Below are 13,576 nucleotides of genomic sequence, written 5' to 3' on the forward strand. Positions count from 1 at the left end.
CAGTTCAGAAGTGTTTTGGACTTCTCTCCACTTGCCTAGACGAGTGCTGCTCCAACAACACTGAAGAACCTTGACACCATCCAGGACAAAGAAGCCTGCTTGACTGATACCACATCCACAAACATTTACTCACTCCATCACCGAAAGTCAGTAGCAGCAGTGTATACTATATACAAGATGCACTGTTGAAATTTACCAAATATCCTTAGACAGCGTTTTCCAACCCATGATCACTTCCAACCAGAAGGACAAGGGCAGTAGACACATGGACCACCACCATCAGCAAGTTTCCCTTCAAGCCACTCACTTTCCTGACTTGGAAATATATTGACATTCCTTCACTGCCATTGGGTCAAAGTCCTGGAATTCCCTCCCGAAGGGCATTATGGGTCTATCTACAGCAGTAGTTCAAGGCAGCAGCTCATCATTATCTTTTAAAGGGCAACTAAGGCAGACAAAAGTGCTGGTCAGCCAGTGATTTCCATGGACATTTTTTATTCACTCATGAGAATTTTTATTTTTGGGGGGTTGGGTAACTTTGGAGCTCACTGCTGAAAAGGCAGTCAAGGCACAGATTTTTTCAGGCTTGTTGGTATCTGGAACTCACTGCCTGAAAAGTCATAGAGGCAGGTGCCCTCAGATATTTTAATATTTAGATGAACAGTTGCAATGGAATTGGAATAGATAGATGCTTGATGACCACCATGGACATAATGGGCTTGTTTCGCACTGTACAAACTTTATGACTCTAAGCGTTATAAAGTAATACAAAGCGTACCTTTCGAAACAGTCTTTGACTTCCTCCACCAGCAGATGTTGGATAGTAAATGTAAACATTGTGGTCCTCAGCACTCACTGGTTTTTCCACAAATGGTTTTTGAAAGACATCCCCATTTACCTCCACATGATCTTCACCCTCTACCAAATTACATTCTAAAGAAGAGAAAAAGTTTCGTTTATCTTATTTTTTAAAAATTCTACTTTAGAGCTTAGGTCAGCATTTGTCGTCCACTCCTTAAAGGCCATTGAGGAAATTTTAGTCAATCCCAGAGAGCTAGCTTTGTGACACAATAGCTGCAATGTTTCCAAGGAGCCACAAAGGCAATGCTCAGCATGATTTTCAAACATTAAAAGGATCTGTAAAATTTAAAGTTTTGGCAAAGATCTGTAGCTTAGGTTGAGCGCGAGGTTGTTGACTTGCTCGCCAAGCTGGCTTGCTTTCGTTCAGACGTTTCGTCACCACACTAGGTGACATCATCAGAGAGGCCTCCAAAGAAGCGATGTTATTCTACTCTGCTTGGAATTTATACTGTCCAGTCCGTTACGGGGAGTAGTGTCATTTCCGGTTTTCATCTATATGGGTTTGTATATAGGGTCCAATTCTGCATGTTTGTTGATTACATTACGGGTGAAGAACCATGCCTCTAGGAATTCCCGCACGTGTCCTTGTTTGGCTTGAGCTACTATGGTTACCTTCTTCCAGTTAAACTGATGGCCTTCATTGTCCGAAGGTACCAATATTAAGGAGAGTTTGTCGTGCCATTTTGCTGCTAGTTGACGTTCATGTATTCTGATGGCTAGTTTCGTTCCTGTCTGTCCGATGTAATGTTTATCGCAGTCATTGCATGGTATTTTGTAAACCATGCTGGTTGTGCATGTTATGGGAATGGGGTCTTTATTCCTTGTAAGTGTTTGTTGTAGAGTGGCTGTGGGCTTGTGTGGTACCATGATTCCCAGTGGTCTTAGGAGTCTTGTTGTCAGTTCCAATATGTTCTTGATGTGGGGTAGTGTGTTAGGGCGTACTGTGTTCTCCTGATTTTCTGAAGAAGGGTCCAGACCCGAAACGTCAGCTTTCCTGCTCCTCTGATGCTGCCTGGCCTGCTGTGTTCATCCCCTCCACACCTAGTTATCTCAGACTCCAGCATCGGCAGTTCCTTCTATCTCTGTGTCCTCCTGTCGTTGTCTGTTTAGTAGGCATCTGCAGATGAAGTTGTGGGGATGTCCGTTTATAGCGAGGATTTTGTACAGCTGCTCTTCCTCTTTCCTGCGTAGTTCCAGGGTGTTGCAGTGTGTCCTTGCACAACGCCCACAAACAAAGCTGCATTAGGTTCGGACACTCTAAATAGCGTTCTGAGGAAGGGTCACCGGACGCGAAATGTTAACTCTTTTTTCCTTAACAGATGCTACCAGACCTACTGAGCTTTTCCAGCAACTTTGTTTTTATTACATCGGACAGACAGGAAGGAAACTAGCCATCAGAAGACATGAACATCAACTAGTATTAAAACGGCACAACAAACTCTCCTTAATATCGGTACCCTCAGACAATGAAGGCCGTCAGTTTAACTGGGACAAGGTAACCATAGTAGCCCAAGCCAAACTGGTGTAACAGTGGCATATGAAATATCATATAGAAATATTAAAGATGGTTAGGAATACAGAAAGTGTGTAAACAAAATACTGCATAAAATTTAACTGCACAAACAGCAGGGAACAGAAGGTCAAAATAATGATAACTTGAAATTAATTTTAACAATTACATCATTAATGTACTCTGCAGGCAAAGAATGTGCAAGAGATTGAAAAGAATAATGCTAATAAATTGGGGACATTAGTAATGATTTGCTCTCTTCATGTCATATCAAGAAATCAGTAACCGCACGAAGAAAAGCAGAAGTGACAGTTCTGGTTCTGTCAGTATTACAGCACCGGTCTTCAATACTGACAACATCTCTAACCAGGGTGCTGTGGTACAGTTATATCAATGGCATCTGCATTTTAATTGGAAGATTGAAATATATGCTGTCCACAAAAATCAGGACAAAATCAACCCAACCAAATTGCCAACTTATTAGCCTACTCCCAACTAATCAAACCAAATGATGGAAAGTGTTGTAAACATTGCTATCAAAAAGCAATTACTCATCAATAACATGTTCAAAGGCCATACTGTATTCAAATTCAGTGCAGTGGTGAAGCAGGGAGCACCTAATGGGGTAACAGGTGAGGGAGTTGTCTCGACAGGATGGGGTGGATGGGGATAAGGAATCTTACAGGTATGAGCAGAGAGGGAGGTTGAAAGGATCATATGGGAGGGGCAGCAGGAGGCTGCTAGAGGTGAAAGGGGAAAGACACAGGCTAAAGAGGATTAGGGTAAAAGAAAGAGCTGCAAGAGGACTATGCAGTGTTACAGTGTCGGAACAGACAGCCAAATTAAATCAGCCTCCCTATCCTGTATTTGCAACATAGTTAAATTGAAATATTCCATGACCCTCAAAATTGACCCCAATGATTCCTGACTTAGACTTTCTGAATGACTAAAACCAGACTGTGAGAATAATCGATATTCGACGCCAAGTTTATAGCTTAAACAAAAGAATTACCGATTTATTAATATTACAGTAGCTTTAGCAGAGCAAAGTTAAATCACAAGATAATATAACTAATGTATATGATTTGTAGACAATTTTCTTTGATTCTAGACCCCCACTCTCTCAGAGAGACAAACAGACAGTCAAGGGATAAATTAAAGAAAAAGCTGAGGTGCCAGTTCATTTAAGCAGACTCCACACTCTGTAACATCACAGTCACATGGGATTGCATCCTGCTTGATTTCTGAAGACACTGATATGTGCCAATAGCTTCCACTGGGCTCTGAGGAATATTCACTTCATACTTATATTCTATTCTCTGAACCTTCAAAAGGTTGATAACAGGAGGACAATCAGGGAGCAATCAAACACTGCCCTGTAGCTTTTACAGCCATAATCCTGCTGACTTAAACACAGCTCAAAACCAGTTCAAGTTTTAGTTTCTCTTTGTTACGCTGGCCTTTGAGGCTCCAGTTAACAGTCAAAGCTTGCTGTGTGTTTCAGAAAAATACATCTCCAGAACTAAAACATTTACAACATTCTTTTAACAAGGACTAACCTGTAATTAACATCCAGGCCTAGCCTCATAAGCAATAACAATTTTTTAAATTTTCTTTTTTAAAAATACAAGCTGCTGCTCATAGTCCAAAGGTCACCATCAGTTCTCAACTCGAAACCAGAACTGACAAGAATAAAATAATGACTATCTCAGTGGCAGATAAAATGGCTGCAAGAGGGTTTTGGGCAAGAGACGGAGGTTGCAATGATTGGGGGATGTGACAGGAATTGGTGGAGGGTGGGAAAACAGATGAGAGAAGAAAGGAAGCTGAGAACAGGTTTAAACCTATCTTAAAGGGAATACACAGCTAATTGAAATCCAAGAAAATCTCAAATCAGTGAGGTAATTATTTCTTGCATATCGATGTGGAATGTCTAATTTATAGCAGCATTTCATTTAGGGGCTACTATATTGAGAATACAGTGGAGTCTACTGTAGCAAACACTGTCAACTGTTAAATTTAATCTGAGATCGAGGCCTGTGATGTAATTAGTAGGGTTGTAATTTTCTGGTTAAAATGTTTCAGCTGTGTACATGTTTGATGGAAACACATTCACTGTGACCTCAGCAGTCTGTGCAAGGTGTGTTTAGAGTGTAAAAGTCTATGGCAGTTATTTATTTCAAAAATAACTATTAACCTATGGCTGTCATCTTGTCACAATTACAAACTGTGGTGTCAAACAAATTAATGTTTTCCTGGCATATTTTTCCTTTAAATTTATCAAAGAATTGATAATTAATGAATTATTCTAATTTTGCTTCTATTCAAGTTCAAATATCCTATATGCCAACACAATACTGAAGGTACTGTTAAATCAAATGAATTAGTGAAAATGAAGTCACCCCCAAATTCCAAAAAGAAGCCTGTGAAGAAATCTCAAGAGCAGCCCTCAAAAAAATAATTGTTTTGAAGATGGCTCACTAAGCTCCTCTAAAGGCAAACTACATATAGATTGGCAACCATGCCTTCAATATTCAACACATATTTGAGACGGAAAATAGGACCTCTCAGTCTGGGTGAATTGAGTGAAGCAAATGATCTTACTTACACTTACTTTAATATCATGAAACTTCAACTTTCAACATTACTACCAAATTTAATGTTATATCCACACAATATCAAAAGTCAACAAAAATAGCCAGATCTAGAAATAAGTTACCATCTGGTTTATTTGGATCACGATTCAGTATTGCGTAGCGTGGCAACTCAATCCCTTCTTCTTTCAAAATCTGGTAAACTTTCCTCCTGTAGATAAAAATCAATTCATTGAGTCAAAAAAAAGGTCAGATTTTTTGAACAATTATTTTTTAATGTATAATTAGTAAGAAAGCATTTACAAGTTTTCATAACACAGGAACTTTTCACTCCAGCTTCAAGAGTCACATGGAGAATTGACAAACCCACAGAATTCCAACGGATAACAGCATATTTTGTAGAAAGACGTATATCAATTGTGGGATGCTCTTAGGTGGGTCAGTGTGGACTCGATGGGCCAAATGGCCTGCTTCCACACTGTAAGGATTCTATGATCTTTTATATTATAGCCCACTTGAGCAGTATATGGTGTATAATGGGAGAAAGAACAAACAAAATGCATACCCTGATGTTTATTATCTCTTGAGTTTGAATATTTACTATGGACTTTTAAGTTTTATTTTAAAATTTGTCAGGAATTCTGATACTAAAGAAGTCAATGCATTGATTTAAATGAAAATAATCAAATTTATTCGATGATGGGGAAAATAACCTTGCAACCATTTATAACCGCTCCTTGCATATTGTCTGATGTTCAATTCTCACAATTCAGCAAAGAGCTTGTAAATATCACTTATGTGTTCACTTACGCATTGTTAACTTCTTCTCTGACGCATAAAAGGTTTCACTGAACACGGAAAATTATAAAGGACCTTTTGCAATCAGCTCAGCCAGCGTAACACCACTCACCCTTTAACAGTGAAATTCCAGAAAATGTGTTCATTTTCCATATCTTGCAATCCTCTAGTCAAAGGTATATCAGTTACTTTCGTTTTTACTATAATGTCATGAAATAGATACAAGATTTCAGCATTTCTGTGGCATTTGTCTCTAGCTTTTTTTTTCTATTCACTTTTTGTGGGATGTGGGCATTGCTGGCTGGCCAGCTTTTCTTGCCCATCCCGAGTTGCCATCGAGAAGGTGGTGGTGAGCTGCTCTCTCTCTGATTCTGGAAAAAAATAGCTGTATCCCCGAGTTTCATGAATATGTTAGAAATCCTTCTTTCCTCAAAGCCCATCTCCAAGGCAATGCTGATAACATGGGCCTTCTGTCCAGGGAGAACATAGGTGGATTGGCCATGCTAAATTGCCCACTGTGTTCAGGGATGTGTAGATTTGGTGTATTATAGGGGGAATGAGTCTGGGTGGGCTGCTGTGAGGGTCAGTGTGGACTTTGTTGGGCCAAAGGGCCTGTTTCCACACTGTAGGGATTCTATTCTATTTACAGCCAAATTATATCTAACCTTGGAATTAAATAGACAGTTTAAAGCATAACTGCTTACAAACTGACATTCTCAACATCTTCCTGATTTCTAACCACTGGAAGCAGACAGAAGTTGTCGCTATTGTCTGCAATTGTGAACAGTTTTCACATTCTTCCTAATAAAACAATCTGGTGCTCCTTTTAACGATTAACAGCCACATCAGCTAGATGTCAGAACAGGTCATATGACTCACTTTATCTTTACCCTACGTTAAATACAGTCCCAAAATAATCTCAAACTCACAACATCTAAGTGTTATTTAACATTCTTTGTCAATTAATCAGCCAGAGAAATTCAGGTACTGCAAGTGTATAAATTGATAAGACTATCGGAAATCAGAGGGGGAGGCCACTCTGATCATCAAAGCTGGTCCACCTGTCAATAAGATCAGTTTCTTGCCTACCACCACAAACACCAACCCCTGCCATAACCCTGTAGTTCAAAAATTGTCCAACTCAGCCTTGAACATACCACAATGATCCAGCCTTCTCTGCTCTTTGGGTACAGAATTCAAAACACTAACAATTCTCACAAAAAATTCCTGCTCATCTCATATTAAGTGAGCGACCCCTTTTCTTTAAAATGTACCATAGCTTCTGGATTCCACCATGAAGCATAAAATCGTGTCAGCAACTACCTCACTTGGTACCCTCAGAATCTGACAAAGCTTGACAACAATCAGTGTTACAGTGCAGAAGGCTGCTTAGGCTACTATTATTGCACCAATTTTCCGAATGAATATTGTGATTCGGTGCCATTCCACCACCTTTATCCCATTACCCAATTTAAGTAATCATCCAATGCCACCCTGAATGTCTCAATTCAAACAGCCTTCTCGACACTTTTAGGCAGTCTGTTCTGGACCTGAACCACTTGCTGTCTGAATAAGTTTCTTTTTCACATCATATTTACTTCTCTTGCAAATGACTTTTAATGTGTTCCCTATCTTCTTGATCTTTTTGTGAGCAGGTACAGTACTTCCTATTGACTCTGTCCAACACCCTCATGATTTTGAAAACTTCCATCAAATCTCCTCTTCGTCTTCTCTCCAAAGAGAACAGTCCCAATTTCCCCAATCTATATTTATAATTGAAATTTCTTATCCATGGAACCATTCTTGAAAATCTCTTCATTTTCTCCAATGTAATCCCATCCTTTTTCAAGAACTGTACACAATACTCCATCTGAAGTCTAACTGGTGTTCAGCATAACTTCTTTGCTCTTGTACTTTATGCCTCTATTAATAAAGCCTAGGATACTGCATATTTTATTAACTACCCTCTCCACATGTTCTGTCATCTTTAACGTCTTTTTGTACATGTGCACAAAGGTGTCTCAGCTCCACACACCTTTTAGTGTGGAACACTTTTTCTACCAAGTTACCATGTTCAACGTGCCAACATATGTGACATCTAACTTTTCTGCATCTTCTATTTATCACCACAGTTTTCAATGCTTCCAAGTGTGGTATCATCCAGACTTTGAAATTATTCCCTGCCCTCCAAGCAATAGATCATTAAGATAAATCAGGAATAAGATGGGTCCCAATACCAATTGATAGGAATTTCACTACCAACCTTCCTCCAGTCTGAAAAATAGCCTTTCACCATTATTCTGTTTCTTACCACTCAGCCAATTTAGTTTCAACAATGCCACTGTCCCTTTGATTCCATGAGCTATAACTTTTCTCAAGTCTATTGTGTAGCACTGTATTGAATCTCTTTGGGAAAGTTACCTCTTAATCTTCTATACCCCAATTAAGCTGCTCAATGCTTCCTCATAAGACAACTTTCATCAAAGGAATTAACTGATTGAACAGTCTCTGAACTGTTTCAAACAGAAGCACTGTATATCTGAGGGGAACAAGGCCTGATGTAGAGGAATGGGGTGGGTAGCAAAACCAGAAAGCAAGACCAAGAGCAAGCTAAGACACTTTGCTTGTGGCTAGAATAAACAAAGTGTGCCTCGGGTACAGGCAGTACAGTACTGGATGCTGATTTGAGATGACAATAAGTGTTGGCAAAGTAAACTGCAAGAATAAACAACATTAAAAGGAAATAACATTCTATGTCTAACTCTATGCTAACATTTTTAATTCATGTACAAGGATACCAAGATCCCACTGTACTTCAGTATTCTGCCGTCTCGATCCATTTCAACAATATTCCACTTTTCTATTCTTCCTGCAAAACCTCTCAGCAAAGTGATCAATGTCACATTTTCCTATATTATATCTTATCTGCCAAACCTCTGCTCACAGACCCTTTATATCCTCACAACTTGCTTTCCTACCTAACATTTTATCAGCAGCAAATTTTGGCTACAACACAGTAAGGATTCTATGATCTTTTATATTATATCCCACTTGAGCAGTATATGGTGTATAATGGGAGAAAGAACAGACAAAATGCATACCCTGATGTTTATTACTCTCTTGAGTTTCTATATTTACTGTGGACTTTTAAGTTTTATTTTAAAATTTGTCAGGAATTCTGATACTAAAGAAGTCAATGCATTGATTTAAATGAAAATCACCAAATTTATTGGATGATGGGGAAAATAACCTTGCAACCATTTATAACCTTTCCTTGCATATTGTCCTTCATTCATGTCATGGCTATAGAATGTTAACAGCTAAGATCCTGCATGCCTCTCTGTGACATTTCAATAGTTACAGTTTGTCAACTTGAAAATGACCAATTTGTTCTGGCTTTCAAGAATTACATATTGTGCTCAGTAGCAAAAAAGGAGCTTTCCTTATCCAAAGCAGTCTTGGTCAACCTGTAAAATGCATAGCAACATGGAGCATAGACTCACCAACGGAAACCTTGGGATCTCCAAATTAGTGTTTGGATATGTCCAAAACAAAGTGCTTGCCATCATTAGGAATTATCAAATTAATATTTGAGACATTGCATACATTGGTACACAGTTATACTTGATATGCTACTCATGACTTGGATGAGGAAACTGAATGTACTACAGCCAAGTTTGCTGATACAAAAATACGTGGGGAAGCAAATGGCGAGGATGACAAAGTCTGCAGAGGGATATAGACAGATTAAGCAAGAGGACAAAAACTTGGCAGATAGAATATAATGTGGGAAAATTTGCACTTAATCAGGAAGAATAAAGAAGCTGACTATTATTTAAATACAGAAAAAGAGTGCAGAAAGCTATAGAACAGAGGGATTTGGGTATAATCGCCCATAAATCACAAAAGCTAGCATCCATGTTCAGCGGGTAATATGGAATGTTAGTCTTTGAAGTAAAGGGAATGGAGTATAAAAGTAGGGAGGTTTTGCTAAAACTATACAAGACACTTGTCAGACCACAGATGGAATACTGTGAACCATTTTGGGCCCCTTTTCTAAGGTAAGGCATATTGGCACATGAGGCTATTACAGAGGGATTGTTTAATGAGGAGAGGTTGAATAGGTTGGGCCTGTACTCTTTGGAGTTTAGAAGAATGAGAGGCAACGTTATTGAAACATATAAGATTCTTAGAAGATTTGACAGAGTAGATGCAGAAAGGTTGCTTCCCCTTCTCAGAGCATCTAGAACCAGGGCATATTCTTAGAATAAGGTGTCACAAATTTTAAATAGAAATCAGCAGGAATTTCTCCTCTCAGAGGATTGTAAATCTGCAAATCTTTACCAATGAGGGCTGTTGAATTTGGTTTGTTAAGTAAATTCAAGGCAGAGACAGAGAGATTTTTAATCAGGAAGGGAATTAAGGTTTACGGGTAAAATAAAAAACAGGAAAGTGGAGTTCAGGGTTATCGGATCAGCCATGATCTCAGTGAATGGCGGACACTTATTTATACGTAGAAAGAATCAAATGAATGTGAAGAGTCCCATACATGAATCACAAAAAGTTAACATGCAGGTACAGCATGTAATCTGAAGGCAAATAAAGTAGGCCTTCACTGCAAGACAGATGGAGTATAAAAGTGAGGCGGCACGGTGACTCAGTTGATAGTACCAGGGACCCAGGTTCAATTCCAGCCTCGGGTGACTGTGTGGAATTTGCACATTCTCTTTGTGTCTGCCTGGATTTCTTCTGAACGCTCAGGTTTCCTCCCACAGTCCAAAGATGTGCAGCTTAGGTAAATTGCCATGCTAAATTGTCTATAGTGTCCAGGAATGTGCAGGCTAGGTGGGTTAGCCATGGGAAATGTGAGGTTAAAGGGTAGCCAGGGCAGGGTGGAATGCTGTTCAGAGGGTCAGTGTGAACTTGTTAGGCTGAATGGCCTGTTTCCACACTGTAGGGATTCTACATCTTGCCGCAAGTGTACAGTTCATTCAGGAGACCCAACCTAGAAGACTACATACACAAATTAGTTCTCCTTATTTAAAATGGGATATAAAATAATTCAGAGAAGGTTTACTTGGCAAATCCTGAATAAAAACCAAATGAACTGCAGATGCTGTAAATCAGGAACAAAAACAGAGGTTACTGGAAAAGCTCAGCAGGTCTGGCTGCATCTATGAAGAAAAATCAGAGTTAACGTTTCAGGTCTGGTGAGTTCTGAGGAAGGATCACCAGACCCGAAACATTAACTCTGATTGTTCTTCACAGCTGCTGACGGACCTGCTGAGCTTTTCCAGCAACTTTGTGTTTGTCACTTGGCAAATCCCTGGGCTGTTTTAGGAGGACAGGGTAATCCACTTGGATTTATACGCATTGAAGCTTATAAAACTGAGAGGGAACCTTATTGAAGTATACAAGTTTTTGACAGTAGACATTGAAGATGTCTTCCCTAATGGGAGAATCTAGAACTAGAGGCCGCACAGATTCAAAACATGAGGTTTCCTATTTAAAATGGAGACAGGAGAATCTTCTTGTCTCATAGTTGTTAATCTTTGGAATTCTCTTTTCCAGAAAGTTCATTAAATACAAATATATTCAAGGCCAAGTTGGACGGAGTTTTAATCTGCAAGGGAATCAAGGGAAGTGGCGGTTAAGCTACAATCAGATCAGCCATGAACCTACTAAATGACAAAACAGGCTCAAATGTTTAAATAGCTGATTCTTCTTGCTGACTCTTTATGTTCCTATTTCCATTAGTTTGGAATGTGCAAGTGAATACAAGAATAGGAAGAGAAAACACATGAGCACATGGTTGTAAAACTGGCAAAGCAGAAAGGTATTTACATTCTTGATATTAAGACCAGCTTTGGGGGAGATAGAACATGTTCAGGATGGATGAGTTGCACCCGAACAGAACCGCCAGAGGAGGACCAGAGGGTAGCCCTCATTGGAGCAAAACCAGAAAGGAAAATGAAAGTCAGAAAATTAGTGGATGAGACTGCAATGCAGAGGAAATGAAAGTTAGAATAAAAGACTTTAGTATTCTAGCAAATAAAACAGATGAACTGAGGGCACAGATAGAAACATAAAAGAATGACATCATAATTATCCCAAAAATATGACTCCAGGAGCAACATGAATATCAGCTCAACGTTCCAATACTACACACGCGATAGATCTCAAGCCAGAAGGAAACAGAATAGTAAATATGTAGGCATGTCTGTAAGAAGTTGAGGCAGTGGCACAGTAGTATTATCATTGAAATAGTCACCCAGAAACTCAGGCTAATGCTCTGGGGACATGGGCTCAAATCCCATCATGGCAAAATGAATTCACTTAAACAACCTGGTATTAAAAGCTCGTCTAACGGTTGCTGTAAAATCATTACCAATTGTCACAGAAACCATTCATACCTTGGCTGGCCTACATGTGGCTCCACATTAACTTCAATACAACTCACTTTTGAATGCCTTTCAAAATGGCCCAGTTTCTATCTAACGTCTAAAAATTCCAATAACAGGAATCAAACCTTATCTATCACACAGAATTAACCAAGGCATTAGAAATCACAATAGCAAACACACGGCTCTGTTAACACTGAAAAGTCTTCCTTACAAACATTTGGAAGCTACTGCCAAAATGGAGAGAACTAATCACACAGTATGGTCAAGCAATAGCCAACAATACTATTTTCAAACAATCATACCCTACACAGTATCCCAGACACCATCATCACCATCATTGGGATGTCCTGTCCCAAAACACACTTGAGCGAAAAGAGAAGTTGCTGGAAAAGTTCAGCAGGTCTGGCAGCATCCGTGAAGAAAAAAAATCAGTTAACATTTCGGGTCCGGTGAAACCGAGGAAGGGTTACAGGACCTGAAACGTTAACTCTGACTTTTTCTTCACAGATGCCGCCAGACCTGCTGAGCTTTTCGAGCAACTTCTGTTTTTGTTCCTGATTTACAGCATCCACAGTTCTTTTGGTTTTTAAAAACACACTTGACCTCATCCTGACCAATGTGCCTGGCACAGATATATCTGTTTGTGACAGTATGAGTAGGTGTGGCCACTACACAGTCCATCTTGTAGATGCCCTCCATCTTGTTGATGCTCTCCATCTTGTTTTTGGCACTGCCACCATGCTAAAGGGAACTGATGTGAAGTAGACCTAGCAATTCAGGCCATGAGGTGATGTAGGGAAATTAGCAGCAAAACTGTATGCACCACAATCTGTAACCTCTCAGCCTGGCATATCTCCCACATGCTATCATTATCATCAAGTCAGGGGATCGATCCTTTATTGGTTTGAACCGCGCAAGAGAAAATGCCAGGAGCAGCACTGGCATCCTAAAAATGAGGTATCAATCTGATGAAGTAATTGTACACTTATGGTAAAGGGGATGGTACATTAGAATAGACAGAGAATTTGCTAACTAACAGTCAGAATAAATGGGTCATTTTCAAGTTTGCAAACTGTGACTAGTGGAGTGCCACAGGAATAAGTTCTGAGACCTCAACTATTTATAGTCTTAGTCTTTAGGACTTGATTCACGAGTACTAGAGAAGGGGCAAAATTGTACATCGCCGAGGCCAGGTACCAACTCTCCGACACCTCCTCCTACCACCTCCTTGATCATGACCCCACCCCCGAGCACCAAAACATCATCTCCTAAACCATCCACAAGCTCATCATCTCAGGTGACCTCCCACCCACAGCCTCCAACCTCATCGTTCCCCAACCCCGCACCACCCATTTCTATCTCCTTCCCAAAATCCACAAACCTAACTGCCCTGGTCGACCCATTGTCTC

The 13,576-nt window shown here is 39.7% G+C and overlaps 1 protein-coding gene across 1 annotated transcript in view; it reads right to left on the reverse strand.

Annotated features, from left to right (window-relative positions):
- The window catches only part of ppip5k2 (diphosphoinositol pentakisphosphate kinase 2), a 198,270-nt gene that overhangs the window by 163,866 nt on the left and 20,828 nt on the right, over window positions 1-13,576 (reverse strand). Inside the window, exons 5-6 of the mRNA XM_048593691.1 lie at window positions 5,091-5,176; window positions 779-933 (exon numbers count right to left, since the gene is read on the reverse strand). Coding sequence (XP_048449648.1) covers window positions 779-933; window positions 5,091-5,176 — 241 coding nt within the window. The remainder of the gene's footprint in view (window positions 1-778; window positions 934-5,090; window positions 5,177-13,576) is intronic.

The sequence above is a fragment of the Rhincodon typus genome, chromosome 3, assembly GCF_021869965.1.
Source record: "Rhincodon typus isolate 14 chromosome 3, sRhiTyp1.1, whole genome shotgun sequence".
Lineage (NCBI taxonomy): Eukaryota > Metazoa > Chordata > Chondrichthyes > Orectolobiformes > Rhincodontidae > Rhincodon > Rhincodon typus.